We start from the raw sequence: 25,202 nt of genomic DNA, 5'->3' as shown, positions 1-25,202 counted from the left end.
CCTGCTTTGTTTGAGAAGCTGTTAATCAAAGTAAACCAAAAAATAAGTCTTATTTCTGATTTTTGATTTCATGGATTTCTGTGTCTCTTCACTGAGCACATATTCAGAGAGTCATGATCTGTGAAGAAGTGCAGGTTTAGTTTATTTGTTTTGCAGATTATCGTCTTTAAGATGGAAACAGGAATATGTCCGAGACTACAGGATTAAATTTAGCATACAGATGCTTAACGGTGCTCGTACACTGTCTGTGGTACTGAACACAAGGAAACAGGAAACATTGTGGCGGCTGTAAACCTTTTGGATATTCATGTTTCTCTCTTCAGGTCGGCAATGAGCAAATAAAACTCGTATTTGTTTTTGTATAAACTCTGAGTTGTGTTTAATCTTTTCACCCCCTCTATGTAAAGACTTAAGATCGAATGTGTGTAAGGAATACACACTTTGCAACAGTCTCTGATTTGACGACAGACTTCACCCAGTGCATCATGGGATAGATTCTTGCTCTCAGTGGGCTTCAGCTAATGGGTAACAGCTAACAACAATAATTCATTTTAACAATGATAAATGGATAAATAATCACTGAGGATATTCACTGTTGGATTTATTGGTTTTATAAAGTCTCTTAAAAACACTTCAGTTCCAGGCTGGATTACAAAACTTCTTAAAAGAATACGATCGCAGCAGATGCCATTTATAGTCAGTTTCTAGACTGCAGCATTATGGAGATATCTAAAAATAGTAAAAAGAGTCGTTTAATATTGAACTCTACATCACCGACCTCGGGGGTTAATGGCTGACTGTAACAGTCATTAGTGTTTCCACTGAGTCTTATTAATGTTTCATTTATTTATTTTTGGAGAAACACATGTTTGGGTGCAGCACTCCTACTTCCTGCGGTGATGCTGCCACATACGTCTAGTGGGTCATTAGTGAAGATGAGAGGGATTACTTCTGTATGAGAGTATTTTTAGGAAAATCCTGCAGAATTTATCTTTGACAGAAAACTTCACCCACAAAATGACAAAAAACATCTTAGTATTGGAGTCTGGCTTTGAAGAGAGCAGAGACAAGTTTCACTTTAAGTTCAAGTTTAAATACTAAGTTCAGTTCAGTTTAGGACTAGAAGTTACAATCCCTTGATGAACACACTTGAGACTCTGAGTGGGAGTAATAGTGCCGCCTGAGGGTCCGAGTGGGAACCAAAGGGTCAAAGTTAGATGGACAGAAAGGTAGGAAAGAGCACAGGTAGATAGAAAAGTAAGAAGGAGCACAGGGAAGGCAGAGCTGAGGAGAGATGTCTGTGCAGACTGAACTCTCCCCCTCTGGACTGGGCCGTACACTCTGCCTCCCCCCACTCCCTCATTTTGATGATGGAAGAGAGAAGAAACTAACAGGAGAGAAACTTACCCAACTTTAACTGAGGTGGAGTTTAACTAAAAATGTGTTTGTGAGGAGCTGAGCACACGACTGGATAAATGAGACCTGGATTATACTGCAGGAGTTGTGTGAGAGTTTATAGATAAATGTGCTGATATAGTTTTGCTGTTGTTAAACGTGGCCCCCAATCAATCAATCAATCAATCAATCAATCAATCAATCAATATGAGTGCAGTTTTCTGTGGAGGCATTTGAGAAAAACACAAACTCAAGATTTTGTGGTAAAATGTTCCTTTAAGAGAAGATGGAAGCAACTCTACTCTAGACTGCTGCTGGACAACCTGCTGGTCAGAGATTTACCCTGGCTACGGCCCTGTCCACAGGTAAATTAACACTACAGTTGTTATTTGGTCTAAATGTGTTCATCCTAACATCATGTTATGGGTCACTAAAGACTGAAAAGATGCTTGACTCAAAAAAGAAAGCTGCATTTTGTGGTGGTGATAATACAAGTCAAGAAAGCCTGCTATCACAAATTCCTCACATGAGGTTTTACAGTTTGTGCAGCATACAACACGTTTAGACCCACATTTGGAAAAGGAGAATCTCTGTTGAGATCTCAGACACAACATTTCAAATAATACATTTCGGTTCCAAACCAAACACACTCCTCTCCCTGACTGTGTACTGAGATCCTCGTCATGAGGACCCTTCTCATGAGGAGGATCTCAGTACACAGTCAGTGGCGACACCCACTGAAAATGTGTTTGACTTCCTGCCAAGGACACAGTCACACAGCTCTCACTCGGGTCACATGAGGACGGGTGAATGTAAGCCTTCACCAAGTCCACAAAGCACATCTAAACTGGGAGGGCAAACTCCCACGACTCCTCCAGTAACCCTGCAAGGGTGAGGAGCTGGTCCACTGTTCCACGGCCAGGACGCAATCTGCCTTGCTCCTCCTGGATCTGAGGTTCAACCATCCAGCAGTCTGGAATAAACATTCTAGAGAAGCTGAGCAGTGTGACCCCCCGATAACTGGAGCACAAGTAGAGTTTTGATGAATAATCATCTGTAATGTGGACATAATGACTAAGTGGATGAAGGCAAATAATAGAACAGCTAGAAAAGTCTGTAAGTTCAGAAAATGACATCACTTTACTGTAATGCAGCCTTTAAAACCAGAAGAAAAACAATTATGATATTAAGATATTCAAAATCTAACATATCTAATTTAAAAATGTTCAATTCATCCTTCATCCTAAAATCTATTCAGAAGATTTCTCCTCAGCTTCTGTTGGTTTAATCAGAATTACTAAAATTATAACATGATGCTTTAAATGCTTTAAATTGGCAGCTACAACTTAAATGAGAGCTAAACCATGTAAAGCATGTTTTCATTATTCACTGACTCAAGGTGTGTGTATATTCATACCTTTGTTTTTAATTGTAGGTGTGTGTGTGACTGAGTGTGACAGAAAACACTCTTAAGACCTTTAAACAATATTGTTTTAAATGTTTTCAAACGTATGTTGTATCAGAACAAACTGTTATATAATTATTAACAAACAAGTGTGTTTACTGTGCAGAGTGAAAGAGTTATTGTTTGTTTGGTTGTTGCTTCATTCACTGTTGTTTTTATCTGCATTTTTACTTTGAGTCAAAACCTGATGCTGCATTTTAGTTTAGTTCTGCTTTGAATCAACCAGCTCTCTGCTGCACTGAATGAAGACAGTGTTAGGAAGCTACATGTGAGTTATTTGGGACCCTCGCTGCAGTGCACTGTGTACTAATTACAGGTTTACATTATCTATTAAAAACTTTATCAAATTATTACCAGGAACTATCACTGTGTGTATTTAGAGTTAAAGTTTGGTCCTAGTTTTTAGTTTGAGTTCAGTTTCTAGTCAAGAAATAAAAGAATAAAATCATCAATAACTAAAATCATATCTACATCTTTGAGTGTCCGTCTGTTGTTTGTTCTGTGATTCATGTGTGAGACTGAAACACTGCAGTTTGGAGCAATGATTAATGAAGCACTCTCTCTCACTCTTATGTAATCTGATTACATCTAATACACATTACAGAGCCTCAGTATATTTTACTGTTACATTCATTTGTCACATCCTTTTTATCTTCTCACTGGTGGAACAAAAACGTCACTGATTTCAGTCACTAAATGAATGTGTGATGTTTTCATGTTGATCATCAGGATCAGGTTGTGACAGCTGTTTATTAATCTGTTACTGGGTTTGTCTCAAGTATTTACTATATTATATGTAACATCTAGTTAGTTTCAGACCAGCGATTTACTAAACCAGGCTGCAACGTTCAATCTTAAGTCACGTCTGAGCTCTTGGTCATGTGTTAAGTGGTCGCCAGGCAACATCTGCATGAGTGTCCAATCAGAAAGCTATAAACAATACAAACATGTCAATTATTTCAGCATAATTGCAGCAGCTGCATCATAACTTACAAGAAATATGTTTTAAGTTTTAAACAAACATATAAACACTTTGTCAAAGTACAGAATGTTATACTGTGTCTTTCTAGATGAATGTATTCAGGAATGTTTGAGTTTAGGAATAATATGTAATCATGTAGTTTAGAGTTAAATCTGCTGCCTGACAGACAAAACTGGGCCGTTAAGTGTAACATTATTGTTGCAGTAACTTTTAGCATGAAATTATTATTCTGTAAAATGTGATTTAACTGCACTTAGTGATTCACATCCACTTGTTTAACATGTGATGTATATTGAGTGAGAGTTAAACTGTGTGCTGATGTTTGCTGATTCATGTTTTCATCATCACAGTTTGACAAGTGGAGCTTGAACACTAGAAGTCATTTGACACCAGTGTCATGTCAGATCATTCTCTATTAGCTCTTCTACTCACTCTGAGCAGCTCACATAGTGTGTTTTCTGTAGAGAACAATCAGCTCCTCCACAGTTACATGGACTAGTTAGTATGTGCTCATATTTCTAACAACAACAATCAAAAAGCTTTTCATTCCCAAAGTATTATGGGAATTAAGGTGTGTTCACACCGGACCTATTTTTTTTTCGCTAGCGACGAGTTTACATACAAAGTCAATGCAAACGGGCGATTGAGTGTATATTCGCCCAGGAGAAAAATCGCTCGGGCTCCGAGCGACAGAGCGATTTTTCGCTCGTCGCTTGAGATGAGCAATCTCATCTGGAGCGGTATTTTGCTGGGTCCTGTCGCTTGCAGCTCAACGCTGATTGGCTGCTGTAACCCCGGAATCCCGGGGGGTGCTTGACTGTCATGACATGTCAGCTTCATTAAAGGTATAGCTGCAAATTAAAAGCAGCAATAGACGTAAAAACACACAGACACAATGCATCTGTGATCAGTTCCCTAATTTAATTTTAACAATTTTTTCAATCTTCTCCAATTTCTCGTTTTATTTTATGGAAGTGATCAATGTAAGTGCACTTGTCCTAGAGCTGCCACGACGGTTTTTATAATGCAAATAACTCTGAGATAAAACCTACAAGCTTCTCTTCCTATGACTTTGTATGTGTCTTGTATGTTTTCTGAAGCCTTTGGGCTCTATTTAGAGAGCCCTATTTAGATGGTCTAAAGCAGACGGCAGAGGGCGCATAATCCATGTCGCAAGTGTTATTGCTATTTAGATTCAGGCGCAGTTGTCATTTTCACGCCCTGCGCCCCTGTCGTCTAACTAGGAAATGAACTTGCGATTCTCTGGGTGTGTTGGTCTAAAAATGAGGAGTGGTCAGGCGCAGTATTTCGTTGTTAAACAAGTTAGTAATGTGCGTCTCTAGGCGGGTGCACAACGCGCGTGCACTCTGCTCAGACACACACGGAGCAGCCACACATATGCAAAAGATAACAAATAAAAATATGATTACAATGTGAAAGATTATTATTGTGCACATTACAATATTTATCAGAAACACGTCTTAATGGTCAGTCATTAATCAGAATGATCTAATCACAGTAATAATGATCATCATAATCCGGGAGGTCCAAGCTCAAAGTGTCTGAATATACGGAACTGCGAGCAGACCTCCACGGGCTGATGATGCATAGCCTGTAAAATGAACTTGTCTTTCCCAATTTAATTGAGATCATTTTGGCATGTAAATCACAAAATCAAAGATGTGAAAACGTTTGATAAACTTTATTTTGACATAAACACAACAATAACCAGCTTCTGTGAACTAAAAACGTAAACTTATAGCCCTACAAGTACAAATGTATATGTAAAAAAAAAGCTTTTAGAACATAAAACTGAAGATCATCTTGTCAGGAGGAGGAGGAGGAGGAGGAGGAGGAGGAGGAGGAGGAGAAGGACCCCAGCTCTGCAGCCAGTGCGCAGTCAGACCAGACGGCCCAGGTGCAGCCACGGGACCAGCCCTTCCTGCACCTTCAGGCGGGGGGTTCAGGATGCTGGAGAGGGAGCTGGGCTCTCTAACCTCCCGGGTTAAAATAAAATAAATTGAATAATTTACAATTTGTTGACAGCGTTTCTCGCGTGCGCACGCGCTCTCTCTTTCTCTCTCGCAGTCTCACTCTGTTTCTTTTCTTTTGACTTTTCTAAGATGACAGATGCTGAATATATACTCCCTATCTGATGCTGTGGCTGTTTGTGGTTGGCTGAGAGGGATGTGAACTCATTAGTTTGCAGCTGTGTTAATCAAATCAGGTTGGGTTTCCATTACGCGTGCCAAACGTGCCAAACGGTGCCAATCCCCTTTGATCTGACATCAGATGTGACGGGACAGTCGATATAGAGATACATTTATCGTCTCCTCAGCTGTAAAACGCTCACTCTTTCCAGTTGGTAGGTCCGCCATCTAACTAGCTCTCCACCGTGCGCCTCTTTTAAAGGGAATGAGAGGTGACACTCTGATTGGCTTATTGAATGATACGCCCAAAACACACCCATGACTAATTCACAGAGTAAGTCCAACCCTTTTAGACTCTCCGCCATGGCGCACAGTCTGAAAACGTGCTGTCTAACTAGCAAGTGACTGCAACACGCCCATGCGCTGCATGCCTGGCGCTTTGCATTTTAGACCATCTAAATAGGGCCCTTTAAAGTTATAGTTATTATAAAAAGCTGAAAATTATACATTTTGATACATAAGTAGGCTATACATATTGCAAAACTCCGTATAAGTACACCAAAGCATACATTTTCGTTTCCAAATATTTTATTACACAAAAGACGAAGAAATTATTATTATTATTATTATTATTATTATTATTATTACTACCTATTTTGGCACATACATACAAAATCCTCCCGCTCCTCGCTCCAGGCAGCTCCAACTCCGCTCACATGCTCTGTCTCAGGCATCAGAGCCTCTGCGCTACAGTGATAGACGCATTGGCGCTGTCCATGGTGCTTAAGGACCGCCAGGATTACAGCGGCCCTCCAAGCGCCGCAACGTATGTAACTTCATTGTTTATGTTGCCCGTGTGCTCAGAAGCACACCAAAAATGCATTTGAGTAATTTCCGAGAAGTTATGATAAAATAAAAAAATTACAGACTATAGAATAGGACTGACAACCTCTCCAGTGTCTCATGTCAATTAATTAACACTATTTGTCAGCTTTTTATATTTCCTTTTTTTTTTTGCTGCTGAGCTGCTGCTGCACTGTGTCTCCAGTTGAAAATGGTGATTTGCTAAATACATTCTACAATAATAAATTAGATTAACTTTTGGTAATAATATTGTTGGCTATATTACGCATTTTAATAAAAAAAATAAGAATAAAAGAAATAAACACCGAAATAATTAGTGGAAACTTTTTTTTATTGATACTCCTCCTCACACACACACACACACACACACACACACACACACACACACAGAACACGCGACTGAATGAATGAATGAATGAACATTGGAAGCGGTTCAGCCGCAGTCCCGCCGGCTGGCGCGGTCACTGTTGAGATTCGTTTTTTATTATTAACAAAATGTTTTTTTATTGACCGTATGAATGGACTTGTTTTCAAATAAATATATGGAAACGAAAATGTATGCTTTGGTGTACTTTTACAGAGTTTTGCAATGTGTATAGCCACCTGTAGGGCCTATGTATCAAAATGTATAACTTTCAGCAGCGGTCTGCCGCGGTCGGAGGTATAAATGCTCAGAAATCTAGTGTGTTTCATTTTTGTCACTTAAAGGCTTCAGAAAACATACAAGACACATTTTTAGTAAAAGTCATAAGAAGAGAAGCTTGTAGGTTTTATCTAAACAGAGTTATTTGCATTATAAAAACCGTCGTGGCAGCTCTAGGACAAGTGCACTTACATTGATCACTTCCATAAAATAAAACGAGAAATTGGAGAAGATTGAAAAAATTGTTAAAATTAAATTAGGGAACTGATCACAGATGCATTGTGTCTGTGTGTTTTTACGTCTATTGCTGCTTTTAATTTGCAGCTATACCTTTAATGAAGCTGACATGTCATGACAGTCAAGCACCCCCCCTCCCCCGAAATTCCCGGATCGCTTCAATGACGTCATCAAAGCGAAAAAGCGAGTCTGTTGATTTCTGCCACATTGACGAGCGATTGCAACTGAGCGCTGAAGCGATATCAAAGGGGCGAACCGAGTGACAGCGAAAAAAAAAAAAAAACAGGTCCGGTGTGAACACACCTTAAGAGGCCGTTCTATAGGCCATTGTTCTATTAGCTCTAACAAAGAGTGAAGACTCTGTGAATATAACTCGTGTTCAGGTCTTCACCGTGCCCTGATCCTGTCAGATTGTTTTAAGTTCATATCTCAAATAATCTAAACTTAAAATAAAGAAACGTGGCGATATCTTTGGTCGTGACTCTAAAACGATGGTCCTATGTTACACAGTGAGACAGGTTCAAAGATGGCTGATGTCACAGTCTTGTGATCAAAGACAGCCTGGGATAAAATTCTAACAGTGTCATAAATTTGGGATGACCATCTCACTGTGTGACTGCTGTTACCACCTACGTCTACTAACCAACCAATAGAAACGCAGCATGAAATGATGCACTGATCAGCGCTAAACGCAAACAGACAGACAGACAGCAGCTCGCCATGGAGGCAAAACACACTAAAAGAAATGTGTGTGATTCCAGCAAAGAGGAAAACCTTGTGGAGTTGTAGCAGCAGAAGCCTTGCCTGTATGATGTGTCCTCCAGCTCTGACCATGATCGCGTAAAGAAGGTGAGACACCAAGCAGCTAGCAAACACACACACACACACACACACACACACTGCAGTATATATTGCCCATTAAACTTTAAGTTATTTAATAATGTGAGCCTCTATGTTGAGCTTCACAGGTGGAGAAGTAGTAACCTGTGCAGCATTACTCAGTATGTGAAGCTGTTGCATCATACGTCGTAGCCTGTGATTCAGTCCGCGCTGTCATCGTACAGTCTGCAGACATCAAACCTGATGTCGTACCCAAGTTTATCAGATCCATGTCGCACAGTGAAGCTGCACTAAACTTATAAGATGCTAAAATCTCACAGTCTGTGGGAGGCTTTACACCTCTTAAAATCAAGAAGGTGTCACGACCCCCTGTGAAGCTTTGGTGACCCCTAATGGGGGTCGGGACCCTCTGGATGGGAACCAGTGATGTAGAGGTTGAAGCTAACTAAGCTATGTAACACCTGGTTTTAGTCTTTGCTCAGTTAAATGATGATCTCACCTGGTGATTGGATCAAACAGTTGTAAATATCAAAGTATGTCACTGCTGGTCGTTCAGTGGGATCATTTCTCCAAGATAAGGAAGGTGAGGAGAAGACGACACTGAGACAGAGCGACAGGATTCAGTCTGTCAGTGTAACTTTTCCTCTCTGGTGGACACAAGGTGATAAAATAATCCTCTGACATGCTGATATCTGGTGTTTTTAGTGAGCTACAGACATTCTGTCAGTGTTTCAGTCCTCAGTTTCATATTGTGGTGCTGATAGTTTCCTCTCAGGTGGGCATGGCTTTCAGATTATGACACGTTGTGTTCTGTGTCTCTATAGAGGTGTTAACTGAATTATGTGTTTTATCAGTGAGGATATAGTTAGTGATGGTGTTGTACTGGAGGTGTCCCTAATATTCTGACCGTCTCATGTTTGTAAACAGGGAGGACAAACATCAGAACCAACTGATGAACTCTCAGTTTAATATCGTCAAGTACAACACCACCTTTAACTATCACCTCAATAATAAACACAGAGTTTCATTTATAACAAAGTCAACAACATCTGAACATTATAAACTCTGTAAAGGTAGAACTTATGTCACAGCTGTTGTATTGAATCAAACAGGTGTACCTAATAAAGTGGCCACTGATTGTATCTGATCAACAGTCTCATGCTGCCAGAATGAAAAACTCATCATCACATTTGTTGTAATTCTTCTTTTGTAGCCGACAGCAGCTGATAAAGATTTAACTGGAGTGTGTTTTATTTCCTCAGAAAGGAAGGAGAGCGTTAGCTTTTATTTTAAATTTAAAACTACACGTTTGTTCAGGTTTGATCGTCTGAATTTATCCTTCACTTTAAAATACAGAAATATTTATCTGAGCAACAGAAAGATGAAATCTGGATCAAACATTTTAAAAAAAATCAGCCTCAAATGAGACAAGAGGTGAACGATTCAGATTCATGTGACTTTATATATTTCTACTTCACTACATTTCAGAGGAGATTACTGTACTTTTTACTGCACTACATTTATCAGACAGATACAGTTACTGGTTACTTTGATCTAACAAACAAAACGTTATCAACTTATAAAATATAAAACTTTTTATAAAACGTTTGCTACTTTAAGTTCATTTTGCTCATACTTTTAAGTATTATCACATCACAACCGATGTTCACTATCAGCACACTTTAACACATAAACAATTAAAAATATCTGAATATAAAATAAGGAAGAATCTTACCACTGATGTAAACATGAATCTTTGCTTCAGTCTGATGGTTGATTTCCTCCTGTGTGACCACACAGTGATAGTAGTCAGTCTTGGTCACAGTAGTTTGGAGGATGATGTCATAGCTGCCTCCTCTGTCTGTGACCTGTAGTTCTTCAGCAGGAAGGATGTTTCCAGAACTGTCCTTCCACTCTACTTTAGGTTTTGGAGAAGCACCATGAACCTCACACTGCAGCCGTGACCAGTCTTTTGTTTGCTCAAGTGCTGTGATGAATGGCTTCTTAGCTGCACATGTAAACAACAGAATATAAAAAGGACAATTACATCATTTTATAATCAACAAAACAAAATCAAAAACTGAAAGACACAGAAAAGCACAGAATAGAGCTCAATCATACCACATATCATTATCTGGCAGGGTCTCATATTTTAAACACTTTTAACTATGACCAAAGGTTTGGTACCTATTTACAACCACAAAAAAATAGTTCTGACTCATATCATGACAGACACACACATATACAGTGAAGACATTTGCACAACTTTCTAATTTTTATGCCACATTTGTTGTGCTAAATAAATTACCTTAAAATTAAATCACATTGAATTTGTTGTCTGACACATTTCACAGTTTCTATAATAATATGAAAGATAAATTATAAAATACAAAACAAAGGGTATTTAAAAGCATGTGCACCTGTTGTGTTATTGGAGATTTGCTGTGTCAGTGATTGATACATAAACTCAGTGTCCACTTTATTAGGTACACCTGTACAATCTAATACAATCCAATAAAACTGCAGCCTCCAAAATGATAATACAGTTGAATCAACTTCTCTCTCAAACAGTTTCAACACAAACTGAACAAAGACATTGGTAAGAAGTGTATTTGGATTGTAATTTGGTGGTCCTGACACACAGAACTTATACCAGTGCCAACAACACAATGATGAATATACCAGATCAATCAAATTAACTCTCAGTAACAGGTGTTGCCCAGATAAAATATACCTTCTAGTCACTGTACCTTATTAAATGCTAACAATTTAAACAAAAAAAATATTGCAAAAAGTGAGTGATGGCCCTGCCTCTCCTCACAAACACTTAGTAAAGTGTGTATCTGTTTATGTGGTGTGTGTCTGTTCCATCATCTGCTCCCACAACAAGTCAGTGAACGTCTCACCAAAGTGTGTAAGCACCTTGTTTCCACATGGCCCCTGCTTTGAGTTTTTTCTTTAAGGGACAGAGCCATTAGGAAGAAATGTTATTAGCACAGGAGCCATTCTCTAGTCTACAGGATCAAATCATAAATTAGGAGACACCAAAAAGTTGTCAGTGTATAATAAATGTCTCCATTTTAATTGACGTGTAATCAGTCTAACACATTTAAACAATGATCTCAGTCAGATCAACACAGAGGAGTCACTTTCAGTGATTCTCAGGCCTGTGGAGCAAATCACAGCCCTTTCATTGAAATGAATTCAAATCACAAACATGAGGATGTAAAGATCATTGACGTCATTAAAATCAGGACTCACCTCTGATGTTTTTATCTGATCTGTCTTTTAAGACACCACCTGGAAGGCAAAACAAAACACGTTAGAGTTCTTGTGTGATTTCATCAACTTTTCAGACAGGTGAAATATAATTGTGTTTCTATGTTTATTGTACAGTTTTTTCCACATAGTTCTGATTCACATTCACAGACCTGACTGGTTTGTGTCCTGGACAGTTTAAGGTCATTTGAGCACACTCAGATTTTATCTCCTATAGACTGCTGACATTTCAAAAATGAGAGGACATCTTTTTTGTAAGAAAGAACTCACCAACAACAAGCTTAATGTGGAACGTTTGACGCGGCTCAGTAAAAGTACAGGTGTAGTTTCCACTGTCAGTCAGTCTCGTATTTCTGATGATGATGGAGGCGTTGCCGTGTTTCAGTTCTTCTTGAAAATGAGAGACTCGACCTTTAAACTCTTCATCCTGAGATCCAAAGCCAGTATTGGAATGTCTGCCTTGATTGTACCGGAACACCTCCTTCTGTTTTTCATTATTCTGAGCAACTTTATTCCAGTCAAAGTGTCCTTGTTCAATGTTCTGCTTGGTGCTGAGGGAACAGGGTAACAAAGCATTTCCATCTTCTTTCACTGTGATGACCACTGGCTCTGGAAGATACAAACATGTATTAATCAGTGTGTTTACATGCAGAGTAATTAATTTAAGACAGACATGTTAAAGTTTGATGTTATAACAAAATATAAATACTTTCAACATATTGTACCACAATAGCCAGAATCATAATTATAATATTATTACTTTCATTGATGTTGTTGTAACCTACTGTCATTACCGTCTGTCCTGCATCTCTGTCTCTCTGTCTCTTTCTGTTTCATTGTGTTACACGGATTACTGTTAATTTATCATGTTGATCTGTTCTGTACGACATTTTTTGCACTTCTGTCCGTCCTGGAAGAGGGATCCCTCCTCCTACTGTTTTTTCCCCTGTTAAAGGGTTTTTTTGGGGAGTTTCTCCTTATCCGCTGTGAGGGTCATAAGGACAGAGGGATGTCGTATGCTGTAAAGCCCTGTGAGGCAAGTTGTGATTTGTGATATTGGGCTTTATAAATAAAATTGATTGACTGATAAACTCACCCTTTAGTATGATTACAAATGCAGACTGCATATTTTCACAAGATATATTTATAATTTCTTATCCTGAGTTTTTATCTTTTATATTTCTCTCTTTTCTAATTCTATTTTTTTCACACCTGTTCGGAAGAACGTCACACTCACTAATAATTTATAACATCTTTCTATCTTTCCCCTTTTTTCCAAGTGATGACAAACATCCACACATTTGACAGAGGAATAACTTTCTGTGGTTCTTGTTTTATTATTTAATATATTATTATTTCATTATTAATATTTATCATTATTATTATTATTATTATTATTGTTATTGTTATTATTGTATCCTCCTAAATAAAAACTATCAGCCAAACGCTCAGTGACTTTTAGGCAGTGGACACACAGATCTTATATTCCATCACAAATATCTCCACTACATCTCAGAGGTAAATATTGTTTAATACAAACATTATAGACCATGATGCATTGCTGTAGATTAAACTACCCAACAGGATATAAGGGAGTTAAAATGAGCACAACCTTAAACATCGACAGCAGCAAAATGACACGAACACATTAATGCAGCAGTAAAATGAATCCAGAAACATCAGATAGAAGGAAAACACTGACAGCATGAAACAGTTTACTGCACAATCACAACTGTTCATTTAAGTGCTTTAGGTACATTTTGCTAACAACACTTACTTTGACTGCAGGACATTAGTTTTTAGTGGAGCATTTATAATGTGGTATTAGCACGTTTAGTTCTTCTTTCATCATTGGTTTTTTGACCTTATGTTCATAGGTTTTTGTCCCAAATTCATGTCATAACAATGAATCAGTGATGCTGACAGAACAGCTGGATTAAAGAATCCTCAGTGTAAACACCCTTTATGAACTCTTCTACAACTGAAAATGGGCTCAATCACAACATTTCATAGTTTTGTCACTGACTGTAGTTTGTTGTGAATCAGAGTCTGAACTGTTAATTAATGACAGTGTTGTCTTTAAACACGGAGCAAGAGGTGCACTTCCTGTAAATTGTTCTGTGTGTGTGTAAGAGCAACGTAAAAATATAGCCGCAGTAGCAATTGTGGGGTTCAAGCCAGCATGGATCTTTAACAGCTGAAAGCTGGGTAGGATCAAGACCTTTGACAGTTCAGGACGCCTGAATTAAAGATCACCAACAGGTTTTATGACAATCAGACAGATGCTCATTCATTTACGGTTAAATCTTCACCGAGCCACCTTCTTCTTTGGAAACACTGTTGCTTCCTATTGGTCGGCTGCAGAAACATTTTGGGGACATTCTTTAATGACTTAATTGAAAAAGTCAAACACGTTTGTTGATGTTTGAACAAACTCTCAATGATTTTTGGCTGAATTTTGAGAAAGACCATTGCACTTGTTTGGAACTTCTGGCTGTCTATCTATTTACTGATTTCAAAATAATTTCACGCACATGGTTCATAATTATTATTCAACATACAAGTTTTGTAATGATTGGACAATCAATTTGATTTATAATCTGATTTGTGTTATCCCAAGACCATTTTATTTATTTGTGGTGCCCCCTAGTGGTCAACATAAATGAAACTTTCAGGGTTTGTTCCTGGAACCTCTACGACATTGCTTGTAAGGTTTGTGGTGATTGGTCCAAATATTGTGGAATCATTTGTTGAGCCACGCCCCCTTTAAAGTTCACTAGTCATTGGCCACGTTTCCAGGATCCAGTTAAAAAGATTTTAGCGCTAAGAGCTTCTTAAGAACACTCTTAAGCCTCCCGTGAAAGAAAAATGCGTTTCCCACATTCGCACTTAGCTTAAGAAGATTTTTCACTAAGATCGAACTGAGCTGACCCACTCTTAACAGTCTTCTTATCGACCAAACGCTCACAGATCTAGCCGCATCAGGCAAATTAATATTACACTAAGCAAGGAGATATTAAAACAGTATATTTTGATCTTTTTTATACTTCAGATTTATATTGTTTAGCATTAATTGGTGACAGAAAAGAACAAATTTCAGGGAAACGCGTGTCCTTACTGTGCATATGACAATAAACACTTTGAATCTTGAATCTATATATATATGTGTGTATATATATGTGTATATATATATATATATATATATATATATATCCAAAGTGGATGCAATTAACCAATCCCGGACCCGGAGCTCAGTTCCATTTTAAAGATCCACCTTTATTTATGTACAAAAGAGGACAAAACTTAAAAGACCGTTTGGTTCATGCTAATTTTTCTAACAAGAAAAAACATAATCAGCCACAACAAACTTGTTTAAGTCCTCTTCCGAATGGAAATTATAGATGTGGAAATTGCGCACAGTGCAACAACACTTTTAAATCAACATGCTTTCGTCATCCTCTTACTGGAAAAACATTTCCTATTAAGAGTATCATCAGTTGCGCGTCCACTCATGTTGTGTACATGATTCACTGTCCGTGTGGCCTCGCCTACGTAGGTAAGACCACCAGCAAACTTAAACAGAGAATCAGTGAACACAAGAGTGTGATACGACGCAAGGATGAAGATTATCCAGGGGCAGTTCATTTTAATGAGATGAGACATGACGTGGCCTCCCTCCGCTTTTGTGGGATCAAACAGGTTTGGTTGCCACCTAGGGGCAGAGACCACGACTTGCTCCTAAAAAGAAGGGAAGCATTCTGGATTTTTACATTACAGACACTGTCTCCAAAAGGATTGAATGATGAGTTATTGTTGAATGTAATGTTGTAGATTTATTGCTTATCTGCTGTCTTACCTGGTTGTTATATTGGTCTACTGCAGGGAGAGGCAGCCATTCAGAGCATTTTTTACTATTTTTCCGCCTGGTACATTCTGGGGCTGTTGGAAATGCTGAAAAAATTCTCTCCTTTCTTCAGCCTTGATACATATTTTTTTTCGCTTATAAGTATGTGTATATTTGCTATTTATTCTATTGCCTACAGTCTTTAGAAAATCTAAAATATTTTTGTACTCTAAACTATTAATGTTTTTATAAAAATTTGAAAATGTGGCTGTTTATTAATGATTGCTGTTGTTCTCTGACAGGTGATGCTCATCAGAAACGTTGAGCCCTCCAGTCCTCTGATTGGTTAATTGCATCCACTTTGGATATATATATATGAAATGTTGTGATGCTGCCTGAAATGCCTGATGAAGGTCACACCGACCGAAACGTTGCTTAAATAAAAATAAGAGAGTGAGACAGTGTGCGGGAGCCTTTTTTGATTTTTATATATTGTGGGGTTGCAGCCTCTCTCCTACGCACCTGCTGTTTTTGGGTGTGCTGAGATTTTTCCATACAATTCCTGTTTAAAAAGGGCTATAGTGACTGTCAGAACGGGCAGAAAAGTCGTGTAGTGTGGGCTCTGTTGAGGCTGTGGCAAGGGCGACATCTGCTGGTAAATCTTTTAATTGCTCAGTAGTTTCAGTAATTTGAAATTGGGTAGAGGACAAAATGCCACCATTGTTATGCTTGCCTCTGCTCTGCATTTATTGGTTCAGTAATGTGTATGATTTGAATATTTAATCTTTGTTTAATCTGTGTCCCACTAGATTTGCTTTAATATAACTCTCATGTCATTGTGAAATACATAATAGCTGTAGGAAAATATCAGTATAATGAAGTGCTTTACAGATAAACAGTAAACTTAGGCTAATGCATATGATGAAGTGTTTGAGGCAGTGGCTGTCCTATTATAAACAGTTAGTCAATATAGGTAATGGATATGAAAGTCGTTGCCAGATGGTTTAAAAGAGAGTAGAGTGTCACATAATTTTTTATTTGTCATCCTAATGAATCCTAATGTTTGGGTATTTCATTTAGCTCTTGCTAATCTCTTTTTTTTTTGTATTTCTAAAATATACGCAGGGTCAATGCTAAAATATGTTCAAGGAGGAGCACGTGGCCAAGAGGGTCTCCGTGACCAATTATGCTTAGGGCCTCCAAATGGTTAGCAGCGGCCCTGTATTAATAACAATAACTTCTTTTAGTATGAGTCCGATTCTGATTCTGCTAAATTTGTTTTGTATTATAACCATATAAGAATGTGTTATAGCAAAAGCTGATCAATGCACAATCTATTATTTTTAGTCACTGTTGTTATATAAATATAATTTTTGCACATAAATGTCTCCACTTTCAAGTGATGTGAAGTCCAACACTTAGAGGAATGATCCCAGTCACTTCAACACAGTGAGGTTTACAGATTTAGGCCATGTTAACACCAAAACCATCCGCTGAAAATGGAATCGTTTCTCATTTTCGTTTTGACAAAAGTTCTGCATTCAGACGACATCGTTTTGACGATAGTTGTGCACATGGATCCGCGAAAATGACCAAAAACGCTGTAGTATACATGTCAGCCCAGCAGGTGGCAGTGTGACATTATAATGAAACAACATGCGGCGGCGCACATGCGCTTCCTTCTACAGAGCAGTCATGTATAAACAAACAAAGTGGCAACCGCACAAACGTTTGTCTGGACGTGCAATGAGGTGGAGTTGCTACAGTAAATCTACACTTTGCTGGAGGAGCGTTGATAAATTCAACAGGCTGAGCAACACAAACAGAGCTCAGGAGTCCGCCATTGTTGTTGTGATGGTCGACTTTCTCACGCATGCCTAGTGACTGGAACGTAATGCACGTGCAAAAAGTCTCTGTTTTCAGAGGAACTGCATACTACAAGATTACATGACAACAGAGACGGTGCCGTTTCCAAAAAATTGCACTCTGGAACCTGTTTTCAAAACGTTGCGTTTTCAGGCACCCAAAACTCTGCTGTCGTGTAAACACAAAATGCAGCCAGGGTATCTGCAGGTTTCAGTAAGTTAAATTTAAGACTTTTTAAGACCTTTTTAATGCCACTTTGAATGGAATTTAAGACCGAAAAAACTATAAATATAAGCGATGGTTGGGGGATCCCGCTGTACTATAACCAGTGCTTAATTTGTAAAATTAGAAGTGGGAGAACACTTTTTTAAGCGGCACCCAAGCTGCTTCACTGCGCAACTCTGAATGGAATGGTTGTGACATCTAGTGTTGTCACAGTATAAAATTGGGACCCACGGTACGATACCAGTGAAAGTATCACGGTTCTGAGTAGTATCATGATACCACAGCAAAAATGAGGCAGATGTGCCTTTTGTCATTTATAAAAAGATAAATCACTTTTCTATAATACATCAATGATATTTCAATGGTATAAATTACTTAATGACTTATTCATACTTAAAAAACAGCATCAATAAGTGATTAACATAGGGGGGATCAAAATAAAATAAATAAATAAAAATCAACCAGCCACCCTCCTCCCCTGACAAGTAAAGAACAGTCCCTTCATAAGTAAAGAACAGTCCCTTCATAAGTAAAGAACAGTCCCTAAAGCGCGGTGAGGTTTGTGGAGCGTTACCTGCCACAAAGAGAGAAATGTGAACGGCAGTCATGACGCCAACAAAAGAGGAAATTAGGCTACTGGACCTGGGGTCGGATTTCTCTGTCTCCGCCGGTAAGCTGTTATTTTGCGCCGCAGAGCCGCCGTAGGCTATTTGACCACCGTATTCCTGTCTGTGACCCCCGTTCAACCAACAACCTGCATGATTCGCCTTTCGTTTCTGCTGCTGGTTGAAATCTGGACTTGCACTGCGTGCTGAATGTTCTATTTCGTCCCTACTGACCGCCAGAGGCGGTGCATAAGTACTGGATAACTCCGCCCGCGCTAGCGCATGTCGAGTACGAATATCAACAATGTCACCCGTGACCCCTGCGTGAACTCCGGGAGGCTATATCTTCCGGTGTCAGCAGGTGATCTGTTCCTTCATTCTTCTCGCGATCGCGCGTCGAGGTGTACGTAAGTGTTTGCTGTTGGTTTCATGTGTTGCTGGCCCTGGGCAGCCTCGTGCCTCTGTGGTGGGAGTAACGGGCTGACGCTCGTCCTCCCAGGGGCTGTGGCCAGCGTGTTGCACAATTGCATGTATGTCGTTGTCCCTGCTCTAGTATTGTGGCTTTGCTGGTATGGCGGCGTCCCCGCCCCCCGCTTCCAGCATTGCCTGCAGCTGCTGACGGCTGTGTGAGCAGGTCAGTGGAAGGTGAATTCTGATAACTGTGCTCTGTGTTTTTTTTGCAGTTTGGGATTCAAAGTGAAGGATTCAATTGTGATTGGTGACGGTGGTGTTTCCGCTACCCTCTCCCAGCTCAGTTGTGTTTGTCAGACTTATATACATACATATATATATATTTCTATATATATTTATATACAGTACAGGCCAAAAGTTCCTCCTAGGCTCCTTCCGTTCCTCTGCCCAGAGTTCTCGGCGGGGGTCTGATGACTCCTCCATGGGGGCGATCATCCAAGCAGCCCTGGCACGTCTACAGCTCGATGCCCCAAGCCAGGGGCAGGCTCCCAGTGTGTTCCATAGGCGCAACCCTCCCCCGGCGAGGGTTACAGTGCCGCATTCTCCGGACTTCTTGAAGGAGCTGCACTCCTGTTGGAGGGACACTTCAGCCCTCACCAGGCCGGGGTCGGATGATCGGGCCTTGGCTGCCATGGAGGATGCCGAGTCGGTGGGGCTCCTCCACATGCCGGCGGTTGAGCCTCCAATCGCGGCCTTGATTGTGGCTCCGGATGAGGCGATGAAGTCCGACCCTAAGTGCCCTTCTGCGCAGTGTAAGGTTACGGACGATTACATCTGCAAGGACTACAACACAGCAGCACGTGTTGGCCGCTTGGGGAACACACTCTCCCACTTACTCCTTGCCCTTTCAGCCTCCCTGCAGGATGCACAGGTGGACGACTCCGTCCGCGACATGTGTGATGCGTCACTGCAGGCTTTTGCCTACCAGACGAGGGAGCTGGGAAGGCTGATGTCGACGCTTGTCCACACTCGCCGTCATGTCTGGTTGGCACAGTCACCTCTGACGGAGGCGACTCGTAGGGTCCTTCGCCAGGTGCCAGCAGAACCTGGGGAGCTGTTTGGCTCTGCTGCTGCTAGGGCCACAGGGCCGGTTGTCGGCTGCTTTTCCCAGCAGCAGCTCAGTCACTGGGCTGCCTGCTCGCCAGACCCCTGGGTAATTGCCACCCTGACCCGGGGTTACGAATTGCAGTTCTGACGCCAGCCCCCAGCCTTTGGCCGGGTCACCATGACGGTCATCCACGACTCGGCCCAGGCCCAAGCCTTAGCCCAGGAGCTGTCCACCCTCCTGGACAAGGGCGCCATCACACCGGTGGACCCCCTCCTTCAACCCGGGGGACTCTACTCGACCTACTTCCTTGTCGGCAAGAAGGACGGCGGACTCCGTCCCATCTTGGATCTACGCGGCCTAAACAGGTACTTGAAGTTTTTACCGTTCCATATGTTGACCTCAGCGGACGTGATGCGCGTGATCCAGCAAGGCGAGTGGTTCACGTCCATCGACCTGAAGGACGCGTACTTTCATGTACCCATTGCGGCTCATCATCAGCCCTTCCTGTGATTTGCCTTTCAGGACCGCCACTATCAGTTCAGGGTGCTCCCCTTTGGGCTCTCCCTGTCTCCCACGGTCTTTACCCGGTGCGTGGCAGCGGCTCTGGCGCCGTTACAGGCTGGGGGCATGAAGGTGCTGCCATACCTGGACGATTGGCTGGTGCGCGCACCTTCCCGGGCCCAGGTGGTCCAGGATACGGCCCGCCTTCTGACACATGTGGCCCGGCTAGGCCTCACGGTCAACGTGGAGAAGAGCTGTTTGGTCCCCACCCAGCGGGCCGCCTACCTAGGTCTGGTCCTGGACTCTGTGGTCATGAGGGCCTACCTGTCAGAGCGTCGTGTGGACGACATCCTCCGACTCCTTCTTCTCTTCAGGAGGGGCAAGCGGCTGCCGTTCGTCATGTATCTTCACTTACTGGGCAAGCTGACGGCCGCGTCGACGGCCATTCCTTCTGGCCTGTTGTCATTGCGCCCCCTCCAAATGTGGCTGAACGGTTTTCGCCTGGACCCCAAGCTCCACAGGCGCAGACTGATCACTGTGTCGCAGGCATGCATTCGCGCCCTGGTGCCTTGGAGGGACCGGGCGTTCCTGCTGGGGGGTGCGCCCCTGGATGCTATCCCATCCTTTCGGGAGACCGTCACATCGGATGCATCCCGCTCAGGATGGGGTGCGGTCTGGCGTGGCAGGCCGGCTCAGGGACAGTGGTCTGTCCGGGACCGCGCATGCCACATCAATGTGCTGGAGCTGCGGGCCGTCCATCTGGCTCTCAGGCACTTTCTACCGCACCTGCAGGGGAAACATGTGCTGATCCGGTCAGACAACAAGGCTGTTGTCTCCCAGATCAACCATCAGGGGGGCACCAAGTCGGTGCAACTGTTAAGTGTGTCCCGGCGCCTGTTTACATGGGCCGCTCCCTGTCTGTCCAGCCTGCGGGCTGTGTGGCTGTCCGGCGACCAGAATCGGGTGGCGGACTTCCTTTCCCGACACAAGCCTCCTCCGGGGGAATGGAGGCTTCATCCGGAGGTCGTGGGGATGGTCTGGGGCATTTTCGGCAGGGCGGAGGTGGATCTTTTTGCCTCGAGGGAGTCAACTCATTGTCCCCTCTGGTTCTCCTGGACAGAGGGGGACGGTCCTCTGGGACGGGATGCCCCGGGACACGAGTGGCCCGACGGCCTCCTGTATGCCTTTCTGCCATTGCCTCTGATCCTCCCGACGCTGCAGCGGGTCCTTCAACAGGGCCACCGTCTCCTCCTGGTGGCCCCGTTCTGGCCAGGGAGGATTTGGTTTCCACTGCTGCGGAGGCTTTGCTGCGGCTCGCCATGGCGCCTCCCAGAGAGGACGGATCTCCTGTCACAGCTGGGGGGTCGGATTTGGCACCCCGACCCCTGCCGTCTCCAGCTTTGGGTCTGGCCACTGCAGGGCCCGACCCACTCCTGACTGCTTGCACTGAGTCGGTCAGGTGCACCATTTCACATGCTCGTGCACCATCCACCCGCCTCCAGTATGAGTGCAAGTGGAGGAGGTTCTCTGCCTGGTGTGCAGGCAGGGGGGAGGATCCCGCCTCTTGTACGGTGGCCACCATTCTGGAGTTTCTCCAGTCTCTCTTGGAGGATGGTCGCACTCCTTCCACCTTGAGGGTGTATGTGGCGGCAATTTCATCGCGACATGTTTTGGTTGAGAATGCCACCGTGGGGTGCCAGCGGTTGGTGTCTTCTTTTCTCAGGGGGGCGCTGAGGCTGCAGCCTCCAGTGGCCCCCAGGGTTCCGGCATGGGATCTCTCCCTGGTGCTGGATGTCCTGTCTTCCTCGCCCTTTGAGCCTTTAGCCCAGGCTGATCTTAAGTGGTTGTCAATGAAGACAGCCTTTCTCCTTGCTATCACATCAACAAAGCGGGTTGGGGAGCTGCATGCTCTCTCCGTCAGTGAGTCCTGCCTGCGTTGGGGGCCGGATGGTTCGTGGGTGACTCTCTGGCCGAACGTTGCGTTCCTGCCAAAGGTGCTGCCACGCACCCATCTCAACCGGCCGATTCATCTGGCTCGGTTCGACCCCCCGTCGGCCGACTGTGGAGCACAGTTGTTGTGTCCTGTATGGACCCTGGCTGCTTACCTCAATGCCACTGCGCCTGTGCGACGAACAGACCAATTGTTTGTGTGCTATGGGGGTCATAACAGAGGTTGTGCCCTCTCTACACAGCACCTGTCACATTGGATTGTGGATACCATCTCCTATGCTTACAGGGTCACTGGCCGTCCGTTGCCAGCCAGGATCAGGTGCCATTCGACGCGGGGGGTCTCCACGTCCTGGGCTGCTCTGAGGGGTGTTTCACTAGAAGACATCTGTGCTGCGGCTTCTTGGGCGTCGCCTTCCACGTTCCATCGCCAGGACTCGTAGAACCGTAGTTACCATTGTAACTTTCGATTTATTTTGCTGGTACAAAACTATTTTTAGTCACAAATGCGAGTAAAATGCTCACACGTAGAGCTCTGTGGAAAACAAATCACTTTCGACAAGTAAAAAGTCATAAATAATATCTTTCACTGCTCAAAGATACTCACATGTCTGGAAAACAAACCACTACAGCAGCATATTGAGTGCCAGGTGGCCAGCGCGCGCCGTTAAGCCCTTTTCACACAGAGCGCACAAAGCGCAGACCTCCGCCGACGAACCCATTCATTGTGTATGTGCTACCGCCAGCGCGCGCCGTTATTGGACGGCACATGGACACTCACAGAAAAGTGCCGCGAGAATAAAAAAAAGAAAAGAAAGAAAGTCAGATTAAATATTCCTTCTGCAGCAATTTTAAGACCTTTGAGCAATGAATTTAAGACCAATTTAAGACATTTCTAATGAATTTAAGACATTTTCAGGCCTTACTTTTAGATAGCCTACATGAATTTAAGACTTTTTAAGACTTTTCAAGGATCCGCGGGTACCCTGGCAGCTTAAGTTTACCGTTTTCAGTTGAAATCGTTGTCGTATAAACAGGACCTTAACGTGTTTTTGAATGATATCAGGCCTGTGATCACATGTGAGAGGTAGAGAGTGATGTCATCAAAATCAGGACTTGACCCGGGATGTTTTCATGTGATCTGTCTTTTAAGGCACGATCTAAAAGGCAAAACAAAACCGTTTTTGTGTCTTATCATCAACTCTGCAGACAGCTGAAACACAAATGTGTTTCCTTGTTTATTGAAGTCTTTTTTTCCATCTTAAACATATTTACATTCACAGACCTGACTGGTTTGTGTCCTGGATGGGTTAAGATCAGGGGACACTTGAAACAAACCAGGTCACAGAAACTGCTGAAATTTCAGAAAATTAGCAACATCTTTAAATGTTTTATCAAAGTACTCACCAACAACAAGCTTAATGTGGAATGTTTGAGGTGGCTGAAGATTTGGAAAATCACAGGTGTAGTTTCCACTGTCAGCCACCATCGCATTTCTGATGATGATGGAGGCGTTGCCGTGTTTCAGTTCTTCTGGAAAATGAGAGACTCGACCTTTGAACTCCTCACTCTGACCTGCTCACCCGCTGTTGTAAGTGATGCCTGCATCATAATAGAACACCTCCTTCTGACTACCATCTTTCTGAGCAGGTTTCTTCCAGTCAAACCGATATGACTCAATGTTCTCCTTGGTGCTGAGGGAACAGGGTAACACAGCATCACTGTCTTGTTCCACTGTGACGACAGCTTGTCCTGGAAGATAAGTATCAATCAGTATGTTGCAGAGTCATCAGATAGAGGGGAAAACACAATGTGTGTCAGCAGAATTATTTTACAACACCAATGTACAGGCACATTAGTTAGTTTAGTGATGTAATTTACACCATAAATCATGTCACAACCAGTTATATATAATCTAATAATTTATAACACACAGCTATTGGTTTTTGCATAATTTGAACCTGATTGATCTGGTTGAAAACCACTAAAAGGCACTGGTGATGTCACTGCTGCTGCTTTAACTGCTGTCTATCCCGAGCTGTATCAAACTGTCACAACAAAGACAGAAACATTTGTGGGAGCAAATCGGACAAACACTGAATGTTGCAGGTGAGTGTTGTGCTTTTATCACCATACGTGTTGTGAGCTTATTAACTGTGTAGTAAAGTCTGTGTTAACGTAGCTTTACGTTAGCTACCTAGCTAACGTTAATGTCAAGATATTACTGACAAAACCCAGATAAAGCATGTCGGGATGAAGCGTTCCCCAGTGCCCTGCCACCACTTCTCTGCCAAAGACAAACCTTTAGTTACACTTAGGTCTTAATTACGTCACAGATAAACATATGGTATCATATCATCATCATATCATCAGTGTCTGAGAACACATGGATGCTTCACACCTCCCCTCAGGCTGAGGAGAATTAATGATTGTACAGCTTTATACTGACAGAGAGCTACAAAACTGGCCATTATTAATTAATGGAGAAGGCTGGGATTAAATAAGTTTGTACTTCCTCCAATTCCTTTTTGGACATGTAAATTAAATGATTTTATTTGGTTTATTTGCTACTTACATGCTCAGAATAAACTGCTACTAACTAACTAACACTTCTCGACACCACATTCACAACCTAACAAAGAAGCTCAACAACAAATTGTACACTGAACAAAAATATAAACGCAACACTTGTTTTTGCTCCCATTTTTCATGAGCTGAACTCAAAGATCTAAAACATTTTCTATACACACAAAAGACCATTTCTCACAAGTATTGTTCACAAATCTGTCTAAATCTGTGTTAGTGAGCACTTCTCCTTTGCCGAGATAATCCATCCCACC

General features: G+C 42.2%; 1 protein-coding gene across 1 annotated transcript in view; it reads right to left on the bottom strand.

Annotated features, from left to right (window-relative positions):
- The window catches only part of LOC117256880 (butyrophilin-like protein 2), a 36,860-nt gene that overhangs the window by 9,575 nt on the left and 2,083 nt on the right, over positions 1–25,202 (bottom strand). Inside the window, exons 2-5 of the mRNA XM_078172279.1 lie at positions 23,770–24,114; positions 12,126–12,464; positions 11,838–11,876; positions 10,312–10,584 (exon numbers count right to left, since the gene is read on the bottom strand). Coding sequence (XP_078028405.1) covers positions 10,312–10,584; positions 11,838–11,876; positions 12,126–12,464; positions 23,770–23,851 — 733 coding nt within the window. The 5' untranslated portion in view covers positions 23,852–24,114. The remainder of the gene's footprint in view (positions 1–10,311; positions 10,585–11,837; positions 11,877–12,125; positions 12,465–23,769; positions 24,115–25,202) is intronic.

This window comes from Epinephelus lanceolatus, chromosome 1 (assembly GCF_041903045.1).
Source record: "Epinephelus lanceolatus isolate andai-2023 chromosome 1, ASM4190304v1, whole genome shotgun sequence".
NCBI classification, from domain to species: Eukaryota; Metazoa; Chordata; class Actinopteri; order Perciformes; family Serranidae; genus Epinephelus; species Epinephelus lanceolatus.
This window is presented reverse-complemented; position numbering and strand designations above follow the sequence as displayed.